Consider the following 22441-nt stretch of genomic DNA (forward strand, 5'->3'; position numbering starts at 1 on the left):
TTTATCCTGAGCAGCAATGATCACAACCCCTGAATCCCAGAACGAAGGACACGACTCGAAAACATATGCATGGCTCAAAAGACTTTGCCCCATTTAGCCCACAGTGGCTGACTGCACCATGGTCCCACCTCTCTGGATAGGAAGTGGGATTTTTAACAAGCTGTTTTATTAACCTGTAATCTTTAGTCATATACCATACTTTTTTAAAAAAATCCAAAAGCCCATTAGCCCTGCTAAGGTCAGACAACATGACCTTGTTTCAGATTATTATTTATATTTATCAAGCACAGGAGAGGCAGCTTAGACAAATATAAATGTTCTTTGACCTGCAGAGTTTACATCTGAATATAAACCAGGAGCTTCAGAAATGTGGGGTTTGGATCATTGGAAAAGCCTGTTGAACAGGTTCTCCTTATGAGGGGGGTAGGGGTGTACAGACACAAGAGGATCCTAAGTGCCAATAACTAGAAGTGCTCTAGTTAGATCAAGCTAGCTAACTAGTTTTTTATCCCCTGCTCTGTTTTCTGGAACCACTCCCCTTTGCTCCCTGCCAGACAGCTGAAGGACCTGGCTAGTACATCAGATGATACTGATGTGCTCGCTGCCAATTATCCAGAGATTTTGGGTAACTGCCACCACTTTTGAATAATGGTGTTCACCATGCTATACTAGCAGAAATCCCTCTTTAGCTCCAGGTTAACTGCTCATCATGCAGGATAACCACAAATCTGTACACTACTTGTTTACTGAAGTTGGCATCAAACAGAAAAGAAATAAACAGAAATTCGGGAACAGCCAGACACGAAGGAATTTAATAGGCAGAAGTGTAGTTTCTTATGTTAACTACTAATTTAGTTGCTACTGTCCTTAGTTGAAAAAGAATGTAAGAAGTTACAATGATAAGGCCAGGAACCACATGTAGCCTAATAGAAAAGGAGGACTTGTGGCACCTTAGAGATTAACCAATTTATCTGAGCATAAGCTTTCGTGGGCTACAGCTCACTTCATCGGATGCATACTGTGGAAAGTACAGAAGATCTTTTTATACACACAAACCATGAAAAAATGGGTGTTTACCACTACAAAAGGTTTTCTCTCCCCCCACCCCACTCTCCTGCTGGTAACAGCTTATCTAAAGTGATCATTCTCCTTACAATGTGTATGATAATCAAGGTGGGCCATTTCCAGCACAAATCCAGGGTTTAACAAGAACGTTGGGGGGGGGGGGGGCTGAAGTGTTCAGAGAGACTGAAGTGTTCTCCGACTGGTTTATGAATGTTATAATTCTTGACATCTGATTTGTGTCCATTTATTCTTTTACGTAGAGACTGTCCAGTTTGACCAATGTACATGGCAGAGGGGCATTGCTGTCACATGAATGGACACAAATCAGATGTCAAGAATTATAACATTCATAAACCAGTCGGAGAACATTTCAATCTCTCTGGTCACGCAATTACAGACATGAAAGTTGCGATATTACAACAGAAAAACTTCAAAACCAGACTCCAGCGAGAGACTGTTGAATTGGAATTCATTTGCAAACTGGATACAATTAACTTAGGCTTGAAGAGAGACTGGGAGTGGCTAAGTCATTATGCAAGGTAACCTATTTCCCCTTGTTTCTTCCTACCCCGCCCAGACGTTCTTGTTAAACCCTGGATTTGTGCTGGAAATGGCCCACCTTGATTATCATACACATTGTAAGGAGAGTGATCACTTTAGATAAGCTATTACCAACAGGAGAGTGGGTTTGTGTGTGCACAGGGGGGGAGGAGGAGGACGACACCTGGATTTGTGCTGGAAATGGCCCACCTTGATTATTATACACATTGTAAGGAGAGTGATCACTTTAGATAAGCTGTTACCAGCAGGAGAATGGGGTGGGGGGAGAGAAAACCTTTTGTAGTGGTAAACACCCATTTTTTCACGGTTTGTGTGTATAAAAAGATCTTCTGTACTTTCCATAGTATGCATCCGATGAAGTGAGCTGTAGCTCACAAAAGCTTATGCTCAAATAAATTGGTTAGTCTCTAAGGTGCCACAAGTACTCCTTTTCTTTTTGCGAATACAGACTAACATGGCTGTTACTCTGAAACATGTAGCCTAATGTCACTTTGAAAGTGTGGTACACCTGTGGGGCTAAATGCAGGGTACCACCAAAACCTGTCTAAAGGGGCTCAAAGATGGTAGCCATAATCAGAGTGTTAAATGAAGGATATGATCTATGGTCAAGTCTCTTAACCATACACCCTTTCGAGACCAGCACTCCAGTACCACAATTTGGTACCTAGCACAACAGAGTATCATAGAAGAAACAATAGCAAGGCTCCTTGTTCCTTCCAGGAGCGACAGTGTGAACAGCTTCAGTTACTGTGCAGTGACGTCTCTGGGCAACTCTGAACAACTAGTTACTGTATTCTGAGAGAATTATATCCAGCCCATCTCATTTTAAGAAGAAACCAGTCATTTCACAAAACTGCATTTGTAGCGGCCATTCTATAACATACTATTTAAAGCAATCTAAAAACAGACAAAAACTGGAGGGAAATTATGAGAATCTGCTAACAACTTGACAGCAGGAGACAAGGACAAACTTCCTAGTGGTAGATACAAGACAAAAATTCAAGTAGGGAAATAACTCTCCTTAGCTACTCTGTTCATAGCTTCATAGATCTGAAGGCCAGGAGGGACCATTATGAACATCTCCTGCATAACAAAGGCCATGCTGCTGTCCATGCTTTCACAGAATCAGAGAAATGCAGGGCTGGAAGGGACACAAGAGGTCCCAAGTCCAGTCCACTGTGCTGTGGCAGAAGCAAGAAAACCTAGACCATCCTTGACAAGCGTCCAACCTGTTCTTAAAAACCTCCATTGATGGGGATTCTACAACCTCTCTTAAAGCCTATTCCAGAGCTTAATATCATTAAAGTTAAAAAGTTTTCCCTAATATCTAACTTAACTCTCCCTGATTGCAGATTAAGCTAATTAATTCTTGTCCTACCTTCAGTGGTCATGGAGAACAGTTGATCACTGTCCTCTTTATCACAGCCTTTAATAAATTTGAAGACTTATTAAGTGTCCGTTCCCCCCACCCCTCAAGTCTTCTTTTCTCAAGATTAAACATGCCCAGTTTTTTTTAAATCTTTCCTTACAGGTCTGGGTCTCTAAACCTTTGATCATTTTTGTTGCTCTCCTCTGGACTCTCTCCAATTCATCTACATCTTTCCTAAAGTGCGGTGCCTGGAACTGGACAAAGTAATTCAGCTGAGGCCTCAAGAGTGCCAAGCAGAGAGGGACAATTACCTCCATTATCTTAAATGAAACACTCTTTTTAATACACCCCAGAATGATATTAGCCTTTTTTGCAACTGTATCACATTTCTGACTCATATTCAATTTGTTATCCACTAAAACCCTCAGATACTTTTCAGCCATACTACATAGCCTACAACCATTTTGTACTCGTGTACTTGATTTTTCCTTCCTAAGCATAGTATTTGGCAGTTGTCTTTACTGAATTTCTTCTTGTTGATTTCAGACGAATTCTCCAATTTGTCACATTTTGAATTCTAATCCCATCCTCCCAAGTGCTTGCAACCCCTCCCAGCATGGTGTCATCAGCACATTTTATAAACATACGCTCCACTCTGTTATCCAAGTCATTAATTAAAATACTGATTAGTACCAGACCCAGGACTAATCCCTGTGGGATCCCACTAGATAAACCCTCCAATATTAACAGTGAACCATTGTTGCAGGTGAACTATACACTGAAGTGTGGGTGGCCTCACTGCTTGTTTTGGAGTGCAACAGAGGAGCCCCAAGCTTGGATTTTAGCAAATCAGTAGCCACGAATTCATAGATTTGAAAGGCCAGAAGGGAACAGTATGATCATATGACCTTCTACATAACACAGATTACAAAATTGGGGAGGGGAGTTGGTGAATTTTCCTGTGATTTTATGTACTGTGATTCCCCCCATTACACCCCCTGGAAGGAGGTGCACACCCCCCATGGATAAACATAGTCAGTCAAACACTCTCTCAGTGGTACTGTACATATTCCTTCACTTCACTCCTTCTCTATACAGGCCATGATCTCAAAACAGTAGCTGGCCCTTCAGCTGTACCATTGAACTGTTCATTCACTGTTTGAACCGACTGTGACACAGAGCTTCTCGATATCGTGCGAATCATTACAACACTAGTAAGGGAATGTCTCTTACCCTCTCCATGGCATCCTGGTTGTAGGATAGATAATATAAGCACATGGAGACCCCTGTAGCTGCCATGGAAGGACGAGGAATCTCTAGCAGCTTCTGCACTCCTCCATGAGCAACAAACTCTGTAGCAAACTTGTTGTGGAGCAGCAACGATGCCAAATGCTAAGAAAAGAAAGCAGGTTAGCGTGGGATTCCCCATACTCTCTCAGTGCTCGGCAATACTTGAGAAAGATTCTGCCCTGCTACTTGTATAAGGAGGTAGCAAAGAAATTTGGTTCCCTAATCCCTATTCTCCCCAGCATATGTGGAAAAACAACATGGACAAAAGACAGAGCGCCCAGAGTGTTTAAGCTTTCTTGCGAAAGGGATACAAAGAAAAGTGAGACAATACAGGAAAATTGCCAAAAGGGGTGTGTTTTGGTTTTTTTTTTTTTTAAATAACTTTTAGTATTCTCTCTGTATCAATTTATTTTTCATCAAACCACCATGAAAAATGTAAATACTCAGTTTATATATATACTAGGTTCTGCCATTTAAATAAAGATTTTTTTACAAAATGAAGGTTGAAAGCTCTTGCTAAAACTGAACTCTGTAACACAACCTTAACGGTGGAGTAACTACTTCTCCACCATAATACCTACCACATAAAGTAAAATAAAAAGTTACTTAGGACATCATTAGTCCAATGATGTAACATAGGAGCTTCTAACCAGGAGGTGTTTATGCCACTACCCTTCAGTGATGTCTTTCAATTAAGCAGCCCAATAATGCAATCTCAGAACAGCAGCAAACATCAGAGCTTCTGAGGAAGGAGGATTTTATGCCCCTCTTCTCTGCAGAGAACATAGGCAAGTAGTGGCGGGGAGCAGATATAAGCTCCCCCCACAATGAAATCCTTCCCCAGGCAGTTAGGGGGACTGTCCAGGGTGTCATTGTAGCAGCATAAGAGCACATTTTGGGACTTTGCCCCATGCAGATTTTTTTCTGTATAGTGGTAATCTGCCCTACTTTAGAAGCATATATCCCTATTAACTGCTCTAGCCTTTGAAGCTGTTTTCTCCCAATGCAGTCCCTCTGATCTCTTCAGAGGGAAAGGAATCTTAACACTCAAAGAACTTTATAAAGGCTGGAAAGAATCCTCATTTTACACATAGGGAATCTTAACCTAACTGCACTTCAGAGATTTGTTCAAGATTACACAGCCAATTAGCAGTAGTGCCAGGATTAGAACCTGCAATGGACATTTATTCACTTGCTCTCGCCACTAGAAATCACTCCCCATTTATTTCATGTGACAAATGGGAAGTGGTCTCTCCCACTTGTTGCTTGCTTTGTCCTTGCAGAGCGAGGAAGCATCTGATTCAAACTGATTCCATTTCCAATCCCAGGCCAGCCTGCAGGACATACAGGTGCCATCTACTGAAGGAGAAGAGCATTCACCTCAGAAGCCCTTGAGCCTGCAGAGCAACTAGCTGGTTCAATGCACCACACTTCAACACACAACTTCTTTGCACCATGAGAGTAATTTACCTTTAGAGCTTCAAAGGTGAGCAGCACATCGTTGGTCCGTTTCAGGTCAATGTAGAACATCATCAGCTCTCTTGATCCAAGTTGCATGAAGATAGGGAGCAGCTGAGAACAGTGAGAATTGAGACTTGCTCAATGTTTCATAGCATTTAAAAGGTCTGTTTTATTTTTTACTTTTTTCCCAAACCCCAATTTTCCCCTATTAGAGGATACCTCTTATGAGATGTCAAAGGTACCCATCTCCATCCACAGGAAGCAATAAAGGTTAACAGACCTCTTGTAATACATCTGCTGACTGCAGCAAGGTGCATGACAGCGGCCACATGGAAATCTTAAGCCACTCCTTCAGTAAGAATATGACATGTCCACACAGGGAACACCCTGGCAATAAATTCCATTTTCAATCTGTGCAAAGACAACTACCCAACAACCGAACAAACAACAGGAGAGCAGGGCAACAAAAGCAAAAACCCTTCATATAAAATTCTATGTGCAACAGCTTTTGAGTATTAACTCAAAATTTTATATCTTATTATTGCTGACAGACTCCATGCCATGCAGCAATGCATGGGGATTATTATGACAGTCCCACAGTTTCTTTGGTTCTCTCAGAAGCAAAGAGTGCATAAGCACATGTAAGGTATGCCATAAAGCAATTTTGAGTTGCTGGGTTGCATCTCACACCATGTTAATCAAGGGAAATTTTCTAAGCAAAGGTACAGCCTCTCAGCAGACCTGTGCTAAACCAGGGCTCCTTGGTGAAACTGATCTGACCCCTACTATTTGTGTCCAGATATATAACAAAGCAAACAGCTCCATTTTCCAGCTTTGCACTTGCTTTAACACTTCACACATATATGGCATCTTTCCTCTCAAAGCACATTACAAATGTAGAGTGTTAATCTTCATTTTACAGATATCTTGAAACATACACAATTTCCCTACGAAACTTGCCCCATCTCACACAACAAATCAGTAAGAGTTAAGAAAAAGAAACAGAATCCACGACTCTGATTCCCAGTGACCTGGTACTCTATAGCCGTTAGCCAGGACTGCCGCTTAGTTTCACCTTAACCATTTATGTCTCACATTTTAAGTGAACAATTAGTCTGAAAATAATTTACATTTTAGGGTTCTATAGTGACCTCTGCCACATTCAGGACACATCCTGAAATGGAACAATGGCACTCAGATCTTTACATAGGGTTGGCAGAATTTGATTATTTTTTTGTTCTAATTTTGATAATTATTTTTATTCATTTTTACTTTATTTTATTTTCTATTTTTAACTATTTTTATTTTTACAGTTGTGAGGCATAGGGTTGGAGATCATGTTAGGGCTGTGCTGACAGTGGGGCTGCAGGAGCTAACTGTGCGACTGAGGGGCCCAAGACACCAGGGCTCAGGGTGTGGCTGCAGTCATCCAGGCCTGGTGGAACAGAGATCCACAGACAGGACTGAGGAGGACAATGAGCCCCCAACCTGGGGGAGGCCATCCCACTGCTGAACAGTTCCTGAACAGCTCCCACACTATTCACTGATGAGTAAGTGGGGCCGTGACAGCAGAGCTGAAGAGTGATCCCTTGATGGCCACAGGACTGGTGACACTGGATCCCTGCAGGCATGGGGAAGGCTCGGGTCCTGATGGGATACAGCAAAGACCCCTGGCCAGGGTCATGAGGACAACAATGAGTCCCCATCTGCAGGGGTGGACACCACACAGCTGAATGGCACCTGTCCAGGAATAAAGCCATTCTGAAGTGGAGTAGCATCCTCCATGGCCAGGGACAATGATGACTCCTCCTCGCAGTAATGGACAGGGGTCTCTGTTCTGCCAGGCCAGGATCGCAGTTTTCCCCACACCTTTCGCCTGCAGGGACTGGATATCACTGACTCCACTCACTCACACACCAGCCAGAAGCGTGGAAGCTGCCCCAGGCTGGAACTGCCAGCGGCTCATCCACTTCCTTGCAGTCCTGACCAGAGGTCTCCGCTCCTCTGGACCAGGAGACCACAGCCTTCCTTGCACCTTGTGCCTGCAGAGATCAGATGTCACTGGTCCTGCAATCCATGCAGATTGCCCTCTGCAGTCCACTAGCACAGGAGTGAGGGAGCTAAGCAGCGACCACTGAGCTGCAAAGGATACCCTGCATAGTCACAGGGCCAGTCTCTGTGGGGAAGGCTGCGGTTCTGGCAGGGCAAAACAGAGATCCCCTTCGCTTCCAACTCCTGAGTGAGAGAGTGGGTCTGTGACAGCAGGACTGCAGTGGGCACCCTCCAATGCCACATGAGCCATTCAGCAGTGGCCAAAGGCTCATCTTCCTCCTCCTTGCAGTCCTAGCCAGGGATCTCTGCTCTGTCCTACCAGGACCACAGCCTCTCCCTGTATCTTGTGACTCCCAAAATCAGGTGTCACCACTGCTGAGGCAGCATAGGAAACCCTCTGCTGTCAAAGACCTACTCGCTCACAGGGCCCATGACAGCTGATCCCTACAGGCGTGCTGAGTGTCACCGATTGCTTTGTTTTAGTCGATTTCAGTGTGTTAACAGAAATCAACTTTCACCGACAGTTATTGATTAAAAGCAAATCTTGCCAAGCCTAAAGCATACAAACGTCTCATCAAAAGAATTAAAACTCAGTCCGCTTCCTCCTCTCCCTATATACTCACCTCTTGGTATTCTCCTAAGGGGGTCAAGTACTGCAGAATTAGTCTCTGCTCTATGGCAGGAGTCAAAGGGTAAAGGGTATAGTTGGTGCCAATTACCCAAGGGGACATTTCTGACCAGCTGCTGTTGGATAATTCAACAAACATCCGCTCTGGCTCTGAAGAAGAGAAGCCCAGTTTTTGTTTGGCCTTCCGGAAGCTGTCTCTTTCATGCTGTTTCCCTGATTTGCTTTTCCTTAGTCCCATGTCCTCAAGCTTTGTGGCAGAGTTCACTCGACTGCTGGTCTTGTGGCTTGAATCAAGATGAAAAGAGATGTCCATTTCCCCAGCAACTTCCTCCTGTTCCCCATCTACTGCCATCTCCCCATAGTCCATATCCACAGCCTCTTCATCCAGAGGCAACAGAGGTTCCGAAGGCAGTTTCCGAGGACTGGGACGCTTGTTTTCCTGTTTCATGGTCATTTCATTACCCTGTAGCTCCCGTAGCCGTCGAAGAACCAAAGCTACCTGTCATGCAAAGAAACAAGTCAGAATGCATCCACTGACTTCATGTGGCAACCAAATAGTGCATCTAGCCTGCTCCAAAGATTGCCCCAAAAAAGCTACCAGATTTGTAAGTCTTCTCATTCTTACCAAACATCCAGCTCTTTAGCATAAGGTATCATGCATGCTGTAGTCTGCATTTGGGCCAGAAATAATCTGCCTCCAATATTTAAACCCAAGGAATTCTAATCAGGCAAAAGGGAAAATACTTTTAGCCATAATGGCTTCCTGTATGAATAAGGCCAACAGTACCCAACATCCTTATGACTGACGAAGAGGTGGCCTGGGAGTTGTAATCAACAGCAGAAATGCTATAGCCAGAATACATACGCTAGAAGATCCTGTGTGTCCCCTGGGCACTTCCTCTACTCCCTTAGCCTGTGGCAAGTGCACACTACCTCTGCAGCAGTAATTATATCAAACTTGACTGAAGTTCTACAAAACTCACAAGCCCCAATTTCGCCTCAGTTGTGCAAGAATGAACTTTAATCCCACTCATACATTGATGTATCATATTCATTTGAGAGCTAATTTCACCTGTCCCATATGGATCTAAATTTATGCCACTTATGTGTTCACAACTTACATAAGGCATCACAAAACTAAAGTGATAAAAGGCTTCATATAAAAAAATAAATGTTATTTCACATTAAGTTGTTTCTTTGTTGTTCTGCCTTTCATTTTACAGCATGTGTCCCATATGTGACCTTTGACATGTGATAGCTATGGACTTTGAATGGAATATTCAAAAGCACTTAAGGGAGCTAGGAGCACAACTCCCATTGACAGTCAATGGTACTTGTGTTCTTAGCTCCCATAGGCACTTTTCAAAATGCCACCCACAGAACACAAGAAATTGGGTCCCAAAACATACCATCCAAAAATATACCTTTGGGGAGAAGGTGAATGAACCAAAAGGCATTTACTCCTGCAGTTTTACTATTAGAGCCTGGGGCTGCTGACATTTATGAAATACTATTTTATGCACTCTTTCATAAATGTCAGCAGCCCCAGGCAAACAAAAAAGGTTTTATAATTTCATGCCCCCCCCCCCCTCCCGAAAAGGAAAGCATCTCATGTGGACATTACCAGTTGTGAGTTCTCATCCCTGTAGTTGGCAGCAATATCTTGGTTTTCCATAGCACCTCCTAGCAACCCAGTTGCATACGTCCTCAATGGCTGATCCGCCTCTCGAGCCCACTTAAATAGATTTTCAACTATGCCTTCCTAAAGTAAAACAAAAAAGCCATTCAGACACTAAATTTTCCTCCCTTCCTTCCTCCCCCCACCCAAACTGTGTTGAGGCACAGTTCTCCTTACTTCCCATTATTCATGTTACACACCAACAATTTACATTACATGGTTTGGATCAGGATTTCTATGCATGCAGAATTCACTTAAGTGTTCATTTGGCTTATTGCCCAGAAAGTACCAGCACTCAGTAGGTTAACACTGACTATCTGGCCTAATTCTCTTCGCAGTTACATCAGCATAAACCTGAAGTAATTCCACTGATCTCAGAGGAGTTGCTTTGGATTTACACTAGTATAATGATGCAGGATCTGGCCAAACGTGCTTTGCTTCAACAAGACATTTTATTATTCTTTATGGCCAGATTGTGAACCCCCTTATTCACACAAGTAATCCCTTTGGAGCCAACAGAACTATTCATGAAAGCAATTGCTCACCCATGAAAATAAGGGATTCCTTAATCTGGCCCTAAATCCAGAATGGACTTCCACAAAGACCTGTGGAAGTGTACATATCATTTCACCAAGAAAGAGAAGCTATTTTTTTTTTTAAGTAAGAATGCCACCCTACTACTGTTTGCACAAAATATCAACAGATAAGAGCCAATCTAGACAGAATTAAAAAGTGAAGAGTAACAGCACAAGATCCTGCTTTTCTTTTGAAACAATCAATATCACTGACCCCAAAGCAGAACACACAGTTTCATTAGCACTGACTACTATGGGGCTCTGATCCATAATTGGAATCCCTACCCTAGCCACTACAGTACAAATAATAGAGTAATAATAATTAGGCATCTGGAAGATCATGTATTACTACAAAGAAATCAGAACCCTGAGTTTACCTCTCAAGATTTGAGTAGAACAGATTTTTAAAATGTTGTCTAGTTTTTATTTTAGTGAACTATTCATATACACATGTTGCCAACTTTAGTTCTTTCATATTTTCTTCTTCAATAATGTTTTAAGAGCATTTAAATTAATCTTTAAAATCCATGAAATGTGAAATACTTTGACCACTAGAGGGCCATATTATTCCAGGCAAACAAAACTATTAAATAATGGGAAAAGTAACCACCATACAAAGAATGAAATGCAGTGTAGTTTACAAAAAAAATCTGTATGATTGAAAAATATTATCAAAAAAATTAACAAATTTACTGAAGGATTTCATACCTTTGTAAAAATTCAGATAAAAAATAGAACCTTACTTATGAAGAAATTATGAGTTATTAAAACAAGCCTTGTATTGAAAAAAGCACAACGTTCAAAATTTGCATCTGATGAAGTGAGCTGTAGCTCACGAAAGCTTATGCTCAAATAAATTGGTTAGTCTCTAAGGTGCCACAAGTACTCCTTTTCTTTTTGCGAATACAGACTAACACGGCTGCTACTCTGAGATTGAGCTGTGAGTATCACTATAAGGCATGTTTCTAATCATTTAATCATTCTTGCGGCTCATCTCTGAACCCTCTGCAATTTATTTACATTCTCTTTGAATTGTGGGCACAGAACTGGAGACAGGGTTCCAGCAGTGGTCACACCAGTGCCAAATACAAAGGTCAAATAACCTCTCTACTTCTATTTAAGATTCCGCTGTTCATGTGGCCCAGGATCACATTAATTCTTTTGGTCACAGTATCACATTGTGAACTAATATTCAGCTAATTATCCATCACAACTCTCAAGTCTTTTTTAGTCACTGCTTCCCAGGATAGAGTCCTCAATCCTGTAAGTAGGGCCTACATTCTTTGTTCCTAGATGTATACATTTACATTTAGCCATATTAAAATGTATATTCCTTGCTTGCACCCAGTTTACCAAGCAATCCAGAATATTCTAGAATCCAGAATAAACAGGAATCCCTGTTGAGGTTACAGGGACAAACCATCCCGATGAGTCGAAAGAATAGTAAATATGGCAGGCGACCAGCTTGGCTTAATGGTGAAATCCTAGCGGATCTTAAACATAAAAAAGAAGCTTACAGGAAGTGGAAGGTTGGACATATGACCAGGGAAGAGTATAAAAATATTGCTCGGGCATGTAGGAATGTTATCAGGAGGGCCAAATCGCACCTGGAGCTGCAGCTAGCCAGAGATGTCAAGAGTAACAAGAAGGGTTTCTTCAGGTATGTTGGCAACAAGAAGAAAGCCAAGGAATGTGTGGGCCCCTTACTGAATGAGGGAGGCAACCTAGTGACAGAGGATGTGGAAAAAGCTAATGTACTCAATGCTTTTTTTGCCTCTGTTTTCACTAACAAGGTCAGCTCCCAGACTGCTGCGCTGGGCATCACAAAATGCGGAAGAGATGGCCAGCCCTCTGTGGAGATAGAGGCGGTTAGGGACTATTTAGAAAAGCTGGACGTGCACAAGTCCATGGGGCCGGACGAGTTGCATCCGAGAGTGCTGAAGGAATTGGCGGCTGTGATTGCAGAGCCACTGGCCATTATCTTTGAAAACTCGTGGCGAACCGGGGAAGTCCCGGATGACTGGAAAAAGGCTAATGTAGTGCCAATCTTTAAAAAAGGGAAGAAGGAAGATCCTGGGAACTACAGGCCAGTCAGCCTCACCTCAGTCCCTGGAAAAATCATGGAGCAGGTCCTCAAAGAATCAATCCTGAAGCACTTGCATGAGAGGAAAGTGATCAGGAACAGCCAGCATGGATTCACCAAGGGAAGGTCATGCCTGACTAATCTAATCGCCTTTTATGATGAGATTACTGGTTCTGTGGATGAAGGGAAAGCAGTGGATGTATTGTTTCTTGACTTTAGCAAAGCTTTTGACACGGTCTCCCATAGTATTCTTGTCAGCAAGTTAAGGAAGTATGGGCTGGATGAATGCACTATAAGGTGGGTAGAAAGCTGGCTAGATTGTCGGGCTCAACGGGTAGTGATCAATGGCTCCATGTCTAGTTGGCAGCCGGTATCAAGTGAGTGCCCCAAGGGTCGGTCCTGGGGCCGGTTTTATTCAATATCTTCATAAATGATCTGGAGGACGGTGTGGATTGCACTCTCAGCAAATTTGCGGAAGATACTAAACTGGGAGGAGTGGTAGATACGCTGGAGGGGAGGGACAGGATACAGAAGGACCTAGACCAATTGGAAGATTGGGCCAAAAGGAATCTGATGAGGTTCAATAAGGATAAGTGCAGGGTCCTGCACTTAGGACGGAAGAACCCAATGCACAGCTACAGACTAGGGACCGAATGGCTAGGCAGCAGTTCTGCGGAAAAGGACCTAGGGGTGACAGTGGACGAGAAGCTGGATATGAGTCAGCAGTGTGCCCTTGTTGCCAAGAAGGCCAATGGCATTTTGGGATGTATAAGTAGGGGCATAGCGAGCAGATCGAGGGACATGATCGTTCCCCTCTATTCAACATTGGTGAGGCCTCATCTGGAGTACTGTGTCCAGTTTTAGGCCCAACACTTCAAGAAGGATGTGGATAAATTGGAGAGAGTCCAGCGAAGGGCAACAAAAATTATTAGGGGACTGGAACACATGAGTTATGAGGAGAGGCTGAGGGAGCTGGGATTGTTTAGCCTGCAGAAGAGAAGAATGAGGGGGGATTTGATAGCTGCTTTCAACTACCTGAAAGGGGGTTCCAAAGAGGATGGCTCTAGACTGTTCTCAATGGTAGCAGATGACAGAACGAGGAGTAATGGTCTCAAGTTGCAGTGGGGGAGGTTTAGATTGGATATTAGGAAAAACTTTTTCACTAAGAGGGTGGTGAAACACTGGAATGCGTTACCTAGGGAGGTGGTAGAATCTCCTTCCTTAGAGGTTTTTAAGGTCAGGCTTGACAAAGCCCTGGCTGGGATGATTTAACTGGGAATTGGTCCTGCTTTGAGCAGGGGGTTGGACTAGATGACCTTCTGGGGTCCCTTCCAACCCTGATATTCTATGATTCTATGATTCTGATTTATTACTCCCCCCAATTTTTTGTTCATTCCTCCAGCCCACACTGCCGCATGCATGTGGGAGTATTCTTTTTAAAAATTGTGACCCGATATACGTGAGACTACAACCCTCATAGATTATGCAGGCATAATCTTCTGGGCATTTTCAATATATTGACAAAAAAACCTTTAAATTATTTTGTACATCAATATGTAAACTAGGAACTATCAGAGTACTGACTCCTGTAATACTTGTTTCTCATAGGACCCAAACGTCTTAATGAGTTTATTCTTAAGTAAAAAACAAGTCTGTACATTATATGTGACATTGTTAGCAGACAAACTATATCATATGTGTGGCAAAGCTCTCTGCCTTGTCAGCTGGCTTTTGAAAAGGACAACATTTCTGCACAACCAAGAAATTAAACTTCCTTATTAGTCAAAGCTCCATCAGAAACACAGGGAGAAGAAAAGGGTGAAGAAAGCCAGAGGGCTCTGAACCCTCTGCAGTAAATAGTGCAGCACAAAAGCAGTGCAGAAGCATGAAATGGCTCATTCATCTCAATGGGATGTTCTCAAATGAATCACCACACCTATGAAGAGTAATACAGTCTGACACAATAGCTCTGAGGAGTGAACTGACTAATTCATCAATGGGTTCTCTCCTCCCTTTCTTCCAAATTCTATCGCAACCCTTATTGTGGAATATCAATTTTCAAGACAGTTTCGCTATGCATATGGATTTTAGAACAATCTGAATATTAAAATCAACGCTTTATTTGAAGGGAGAGGGGTGAGGCCTGTATGTGAGAAACCTTTTAACCAAAAGACCCCAACTTACACCACCAGCTCTATCCTGGATCCTAATGTGACACAGCATTAAAATGGTGTGGAGGTAGCATCAAAATTTCCATTTTAAAAGAGGTGAAAAAGATCTAAAAAAATCTGTCTTCTGGAGTGGAGTAACATTTTTATATGTTAAGTGTAGTTTATACACTGCTGTAAGGGCAAAACTTTCAGGAGCCCCTGCAGAAGCAAATTCAGAGAGTAAATCATTCTCAGAACATATTCTCAGGGTAGGTCTACACTACAGCTGCTACAGCGCCATAGCATAGACACTTCCTACATCGACAGAAGGGTTGTTTTTTTTTCTGTCATGGAGTTAATCCATCTCTCCAAGAGCCAGTATCTAGATTGACAAAAGAATTCTTCTGCCAACCTAGCCACGTCTACACCGGAGGTGGGGTAGGGCAACCTAACTACAGCGCTCAGGGCACTAAATTTTTTACAGCCCTAAGCAAGGTAGCTAGGTGGACATAATTTTTAAGTGTAGACAAGGCCTCAATAAGCTGTATAGGGCAAGACTCAAACTCACAGTACATGGGTGCTGCTCAGGTTCAATGGCTACAGCACGGCACCTTGAGCAAATCACTAAGGCCAGGTCTACACCACAGACCTATATCTATGTAACCATGTCGCTCAACAGCGTGAAAAATCCACACCATTAAGAGACATAGTTATACCAACCTAACCCTCTGTGCAGACAGAGCTATGGCAACAGGAGAACTTCTCCTGTGAACATAGCTGCGGCCTCTCAGGGAGGTGGTTTAGCTACACCAACAAGAGAAGCTCTCTCATCGGCACAGCAGCATCTTCACTTAAGCACTGCAGAGGCAAAGCTGCATCAGTGCAGCTGCTCCAATACAGCTGACCTGGTCTACACTGTAAAATTTACTGGTATAGGCCAGGTCTACACTAAAAAATTTAAGTACGCCCATCTTCATCACTCATGTATATGACAATCGACACTCACAAGCAACGTAATTAAGCTGACCTAACCCCTGATGTAGACAGTGCTAGGTCAATGGAATAATTCTTCCATTGACCTAGCTTCTGCCTCTCAGGGAGGTGGATTAACTATAACGACGGACGACCTCCTCCTGTCACTGTAATGAGTGGCTACACTGAAGTACTTCAGCAGCGCAGATGCAGCACTGCAGCTATGCTGCTGTAGCTGTTTAACTGTAGACATAGACATAGTTGTGTCAGCTGAGGAGGAGGGGGAAAATCACATCCCTAAACTTACATAGCTATCCCAGCAAAGTCCTAGTAAAGTTGCAATTATACCAACAAGAGAGTCCTTATTCCATTCAGGCAACTGATTTAAACTGAACTTTTCACTGGCATACAAACTGTCTCTCCAGTGGCAGCAGGATGAAGGGGTTTCTGGCATAGCTCTCATGGTACTGCTATATCTACAAATCCTTTTAAGTGTAGAAAAGGCTTTACTCCAACGTCAAGTTGCCTGCAACATTCTTCCTTGCAACAGAGCCCCAGTCTTGCAGCACGTGTGTGCAGAACTTTCTCTGGCTCAGCAAATTGGTTTCATTGTAGATCCAAATGTTATCCTAAAGAACTTTTAAAATGTTGCTTCTCAAAAAGGGCAGGGGAGGCCAGACACTAGCTAAGTTCAAGTCTAAATGAGTAATATCAGCTTGAGGAGGATCAGTGATAGTTTGAGCCCCAAGTGTGTGCAAAAGTATGTTACAAACCCATAAAATATTGGTGTCATTCGATTTTTTTTTAAGGGGGCTGTGTGTCAGGAGCCCGTTGCTCAAACAATCTCAAATATAGATAACAAGGGGCGTGATGCTATGTGTAAGAAAGATGACCATTCTACTCCTGTCAAGTATCAGGGGATAGCCATGTTAGTCTGTATCCACAAAAACAAAGAGTCCAGTCCACTTTAGTCTTTAAGGTGCCACTGGATTCCTCGTTTTCATTTTACTCCTGAGAGCATTCTGCACCAAAAAAGTAAAAATTCTGCACACAATATTTTAAAATTCTGCAAGTTTTATTTGTCAATAAATAAATGCAGAGGCTCCAGCATGGCAGTGCACGAAGGTTGGAGATCACCCTGCGGCCTCCCCATCCCGGGGACACAGACTCAGTGGCAAGGCTGTATCTGACTCTGACACAGCACAAGGCCTGGGCTGCCCCAGAAACACCCTGGTGCCCTGCCCCTCTGCACCAGCTGTGTGGCAGGCAGGCTCAACCAGGCAGGATTCAAGTGTGGAGGGGCTGGTGTGGGGTGAGAGGATTCTGTATGAGACAATCTGGGTGCAGGCAGCTCAGTGGGGGGTCTAGGTGTGGCTCCTTGGGGTGGTTCCAGATGCAGGGGCAATGGGACTCTGCAGGGACTTCTAGGTGAAAGTGGTTGGGGCTCAGCGGAGAGGTCTGGGGGGCTCAGCAGCTAACTGGATGTCAGTGGCATGGGAGCCTGGATGTGGGGGCTCGTCAGAGTGGGGGTTTGAGTGCAGGAAGCTCAGTGGGGGGTGGTCTGGAGGTCTGGGTGCAGGGGGCTCCAGATACAGGGGCTGATGTTCAATGGGGTGGGGTTCAGGTATGGAGGGCTATAGGGGTTCCAGGTGTACGGGGTGAGGCTTGGCAGGGGTGTCTGGGTATGCACAGGGGTTGGGCGAATGGGGGAGCAGCTCCCCATACAGGGACCCCTCCCTCCCGGAGCTGAGGAGCCATGGGGGCAGGAAGCAGGGGAGGATGTTGAGCTTCCTGCAGCTGTGGGAGGTTTCTGGGGGTGGGTCTGACACAGCACCAGCCACTCCTTGCAGAGGAAGAAGTCCTGTCCTCTCCTGCCTCCAGCCCAGCCATGATTAGCAGCTGATCCGGGCTCAGGGTAGGAGCCACTGGCTTGGGTGTCTCCAGCCACGCAGTGATTTACCTCTCCGCCGGCTGCTCCAGATGCCTGAAACAATGTACCTGCACAGCTAGGGAGTGGTGTGTGACTGCTCTTGCAGCTTCCCTTTTCTTCCCTGTCAGAAAGTTGTTTTTCTTAGGAGAAGCAAAGAAATCTGCAGGGGACATGAATTCTGTGCACACACAGTGGTGCATAATTCCCCCAGAAGTACCATTTGTATCACTGTTGCTACCACTGTTACACAATTGCAACAAATCTTGTATAAAGTATGTCATATAAGGTGACAATGGAAAAGTTACAACTGCTAAGTATGATTATCTTGTTTATATCCATGTATCATTTCTGTATCTGAAGTTATGAATATTGGCTATGTACTTATATCTTAAATATGTGTTGTATTCCTGGGTGACACCCCCCAGAGAGAATTTACATTAGGGCTGGACAGTTTTGTGTTGATGGCCTATCAAGGACACTCCACTCTCTCAATGGGCCATTGAAGAAACTCATCCTGTCCAGATAGCTCTTCCAGAGGATGCCTCAGATAACAACCACCACCCCGTGTGATTCAGCAAAACATTAAGGGCATGTAATATGCTCATGTGACCCTGGACACCATCTTGGGCCAGTAACTTTCCACATTCAGGGACTGTGTGGGCTTTGTTTGGGACAGTAAATATGAGTAAATAAAAGACCCTCGACACCCCTAATTTGCCTCTTTCCTGCTCTAATTCTCTGGACTGTGGATTTACAACTAAAAGAAGCATCTTGAACTATGGACTGAAGACCTTTCAACCTTTTGGAAGTTACCAGAGACACTTCACAAGCCTGCAGTCTATTCCATCACTGCTACAAACCTGATAGAAGGACTTTGCAATCATTTGTGTGAATATGATCCATTAACCATTTATAACTCTCTTCTTTTATTATTAAATCTTGAGACAGTTTACTAAGGATTGGCTGACAGCATGATATTTGTGTAAGATCTGAGATACATATTGATCTGGGGTAAGTGTCTGATCCTTTGGGATCAGTAAGAACCTCATATATGGTGAAATGGGTTTTCAATAACCTCTCACTATATCAGACTTAGTTGTGTGGATGGGAGCCTGGGGCTGGAATGTCTAAAGGGGATCATTTCTGACTTCTTGTCCACCAGTGTGGTCACAGGCGCTGGCTTCCTCCTTGCTTCAGGGGTGCTCAACCACTGCTCTGGCCCAGACCCTGCCCCCAACTCCACCCCTTCCCCCAAACCCCCACCCTGGCCCAGCCTCTTCCCACACCACCCCCTCACTGCCTCTTTCTGCCCAGTTCCAACCCTCCCCTGACCACACCCTGTCCCCACTCCTCCCCCTCCCCCAGCGCCGCCTGCACGCCAGGGGAGGCACTGGGACGGAGAGGGAGGAGCTGATCAGCAGAACTGCCGGTGGGTGGGAGGCACTGGGGGGAGGGGGGAGGAGCTGGCTGCCAAAGTGCTCCAGGGCTGGAGCACCCATGGAGTTGGTGTCTATCAGTATGGTGATACAGAAGTTCTTTGTTACTGATTTGGTGAATCTAATTATAGAATAAATCACCAGTTTGAGGGGATTGTCTGCCCTATTTCTTGCAGTTTGCTCTGTGGGCACCGTTCTCAATGTGGTCCATCTCAGGCACTCAGTCACAAGGGGATCCCCAAGGAGGCACAGCAGTTTTCAAGGCAGTCTGGGTAAGCATGTGGATTTAAAGTTTAGACCAGTAAACTTGTCACTACCTTAACTGTAGTGGTGCTACTGTCCCACTATAATGTTTGCATTTCAAGGAATGAGATTACAAAATCTAGAGAGTCTTAACAAGCTGATTGCTAGCACACTGCTGCATCGTGTTAATGTCTATTGAATTTATATCCAGAACATTATGGCTGCAAGAGTTCCCAAAACAGATGACTTTTTGGTTCCTGTTCCTCTGATGTAGGAGTATGCAAGTTGGCCTTCAACGCACATGAGCAGCCTAGAAATGCCTGAGGGTTTGATTAATTTAGCTTAACAACACTACAACTATTGAAGTGCCCTTTTAAAATTAAACATTAATAAAATTGAGTAGAGATTGTGTCCAAGAAACTGCATTTTAAACTTCCATTTGTACAGATTTATCCAAAACGAGCATGGGAGCTCCTAGAACGCTGAATACACCAAGCATTTATAACCAGTATTGCTATACATGGTACCTTTTCCTGAAAGACAACAGCAGTTTCCAGTCCTGGCATGATGTCCAGAAGGAGTCGGCAGGCAGCAGTATTTAATGGGGGTTCCCTGCTTGTCATCACGTAAGCATTCACCAGCTGGGGGAAGAATATCAGGAATAGGAGTGGCCTGAAATTCACAACTCCTACTCAAAACAGTGCAGCACAGTGAAATCATTAGTGACTCCCCTAGCTTTACAAAACATGGGAGCAAAGGGGAAGATACCAGTAGCATTGTCAGTGTGTAAATCCTTGACCTACACTTTAGGGCTTGTCTACATATACAGCACTGCAGCTGCACTGTGTGGTTTATTTACACCCCTGAGCAACATAAGTGATGCCAACATAATCTATAGTGTAGACATAGCTTCAGAGAGAGCATAGCCAACTGCCTGGTGACTCTTCCTCTCTGATGTATCAGAAAAGAAGTGGAAGGACAGCACAATTTATTTTTTTCTCAGCCAAATAAAGTTCTCTCTTCTATATTGCCCACTCTGGACTAATCTGTAAGGCTACAATGCCTTTACGAAACCAGTTAATCAATGATGGCTTGAGGCAGAGGAAAATAACTGGCATTTATTTTGTTTAGAAAATTCAATGCACAAGAGTTTTTCTTAGTTGTTTGTATGCCTTTTTACTGACCCTTTATAGTCTGACAAGTGATATGCAAGCAATTTGGGGCAGGGTCCATGTCTTAATGTGAGTTTTTAGAGGGCCAATACCAATTCAGGCCTCTGGTTGCTACTGCAATTTAAATATTAAATAAAAGATGTTGTAAGTACAAAGTGTTAGCAGTGCAGGAAAAGAGCCAGTAACTCCTAGCCCTCTGCTCAGTCCCCTAGAACTCATTTTCTTCCCCAGCTCCCGCAACCAGTCCAGCATGTAAAAGCATCCACAGGCGTAGCTGTATTACTAGTATTAGAGACTGTTTTAACAATTTACCTGGCGAATCTGGACCAGGCTTGACTCCATTTTTGTTTTTTATATTACATAGTATGCGCATTATGATCTACATTTAGAAAACGTCCTTCCCTCCACTTTAATAGAGGGAGGCAAGTCACCTTTAACCCCGTTTTAAAACCAGCATTTGGAAGAAATATTCCTAACAGTAGAAAAACTCCAACATGGACTGGACTAAAAACAAAAAACACAAGCACTCAGGCTAACGAGCCCAGGGCAGATAAAGACAAACCATTACAGGTAACAGGGAAGTGTCATCATTTGTCAATTATAATTCTTAGGATAAATGCAAATAGAAAACCTACCGCATTCATGAAGTCGTCGTTCTTGAAAAGTATTCTCAGCAGATGGCCCAGCATACACTCTGGATCTGCTCGACCTGGCAAGGCAGAAAGAAGGGGCTGAGCTAATATTCAGACCTCCTTAGCTAAACAAAATATTACAACCAAAAAAGAATGGAAGAGCAAAGAAAGGAGACAGTCACTTGGTAAACTTGACAGCTCTAAATGGCTTGTCATTTAACAAGCTCTAGGCTTCATGGCCAATACTGAAGTATAAAACTAAGTCATGCCACAGCAAAACTGGCTGTCGGACACCCCAATTAGCAGGATCAATCTTACACAAAAGACGACTTACATGAGAAATCATAGGTTTCAGAGTAGCAGCCGTGTTAGTCTGCATTCGCAAAAAGAAAAGGAGTACTTGTGGCACCTTAGAGACTAACAAATTTATTTGAGCATAAGCTTTCGTGAGCTACAGGTCACTTCATCGGATGCATTCAGTGGAAAATATGGCGAGGAGATTTATATACAGAGAACATGAAACAATCAGTGTTACCGTACACACTGTAACAAGATTATCACTACAAAAGTTCCCCTCCCGCCCCGCTCTCCTGCTTAATAGCTCACCTTAAGTGATCACTCTCGTTACTGAATGCATCCGATGAAGTGAGCTGTAGCTCACGAAAGCTTATGCTCAAATAAATTTGTTAGTCGCTAAGGTACCACAAGTCCTCCTTTTCTTTCTGCGAATACAGACTAACACGGCTGCTACTCTGAAACCTATGATTCCTCATGTAAGTCGTCTTTTGTGTAAGATTGATCCTGCTAATTGGGGTGTATGAGGGTGCATGAGATTCAGACTGCAATCTCTAACCCAGGGGTCAGCAACCTTTCAGAAGTGGTGTGCTGAGTCTTCATTTATTCACTCTAATTTAAGGTTTAGTGTGCCGGTAATATATTTTAACGTTTTTAGAAGGTCTCTCTCTCTAAGTCTATATTATATAACTAAACTATTGTTGTATGTAAAGTAAACAAGGTTTTTAAAATGTTTAAGCAGCTTCATTTAAAATAAAATTAAAATGCAGATCTTATCAGTTTAGTGCAGTGGTTCTTAACCGGGGGTGTGAGATGCCCTTTCTGGGGGTGCGAGACAGGTGAGATTTTT

At 43.5% G+C, this 22441-nt stretch overlaps 1 protein-coding gene across 4 annotated transcripts in view; it reads right to left on the reverse strand.

Annotated features, from left to right (window-relative positions):
- The window catches only part of DCAF1 (DDB1 and CUL4 associated factor 1), a 106862-nt gene that overhangs the window by 64132 nt on the left and 20289 nt on the right, over positions 1-22441 (reverse strand). For all 4 annotated transcript variants that reach the window (XR_012159884.1, XM_073352499.1, XM_073352498.1 and 1 more), the window contains exons 4-9: positions 21301-21374; positions 20021-20134; positions 10051-10188; positions 8422-8925; positions 5756-5857; positions 4229-4387 (exon numbers count right to left, since the gene is read on the reverse strand). Coding sequence is in view for 3 of the 4 variants with exons in the window: in XM_073352499.1 (XP_073208600.1) it covers positions 4229-4387; positions 5756-5857; positions 8422-8925; positions 10051-10188; positions 20021-20134; positions 21301-21374 (1091 nt within the window). In the remaining variant the exon portion in view is untranslated. The remainder of the gene's footprint in view (positions 1-4228; positions 4388-5755; positions 5858-8421; positions 8926-10050; positions 10189-20020; positions 20135-21300; positions 21375-22441) is intronic.

This window comes from Lepidochelys kempii, chromosome 7, assembly GCF_965140265.1.
Source record: "Lepidochelys kempii isolate rLepKem1 chromosome 7, rLepKem1.hap2, whole genome shotgun sequence".
NCBI classification, from domain to species: Eukaryota; Metazoa; Chordata; order Testudines; family Cheloniidae; genus Lepidochelys; species Lepidochelys kempii.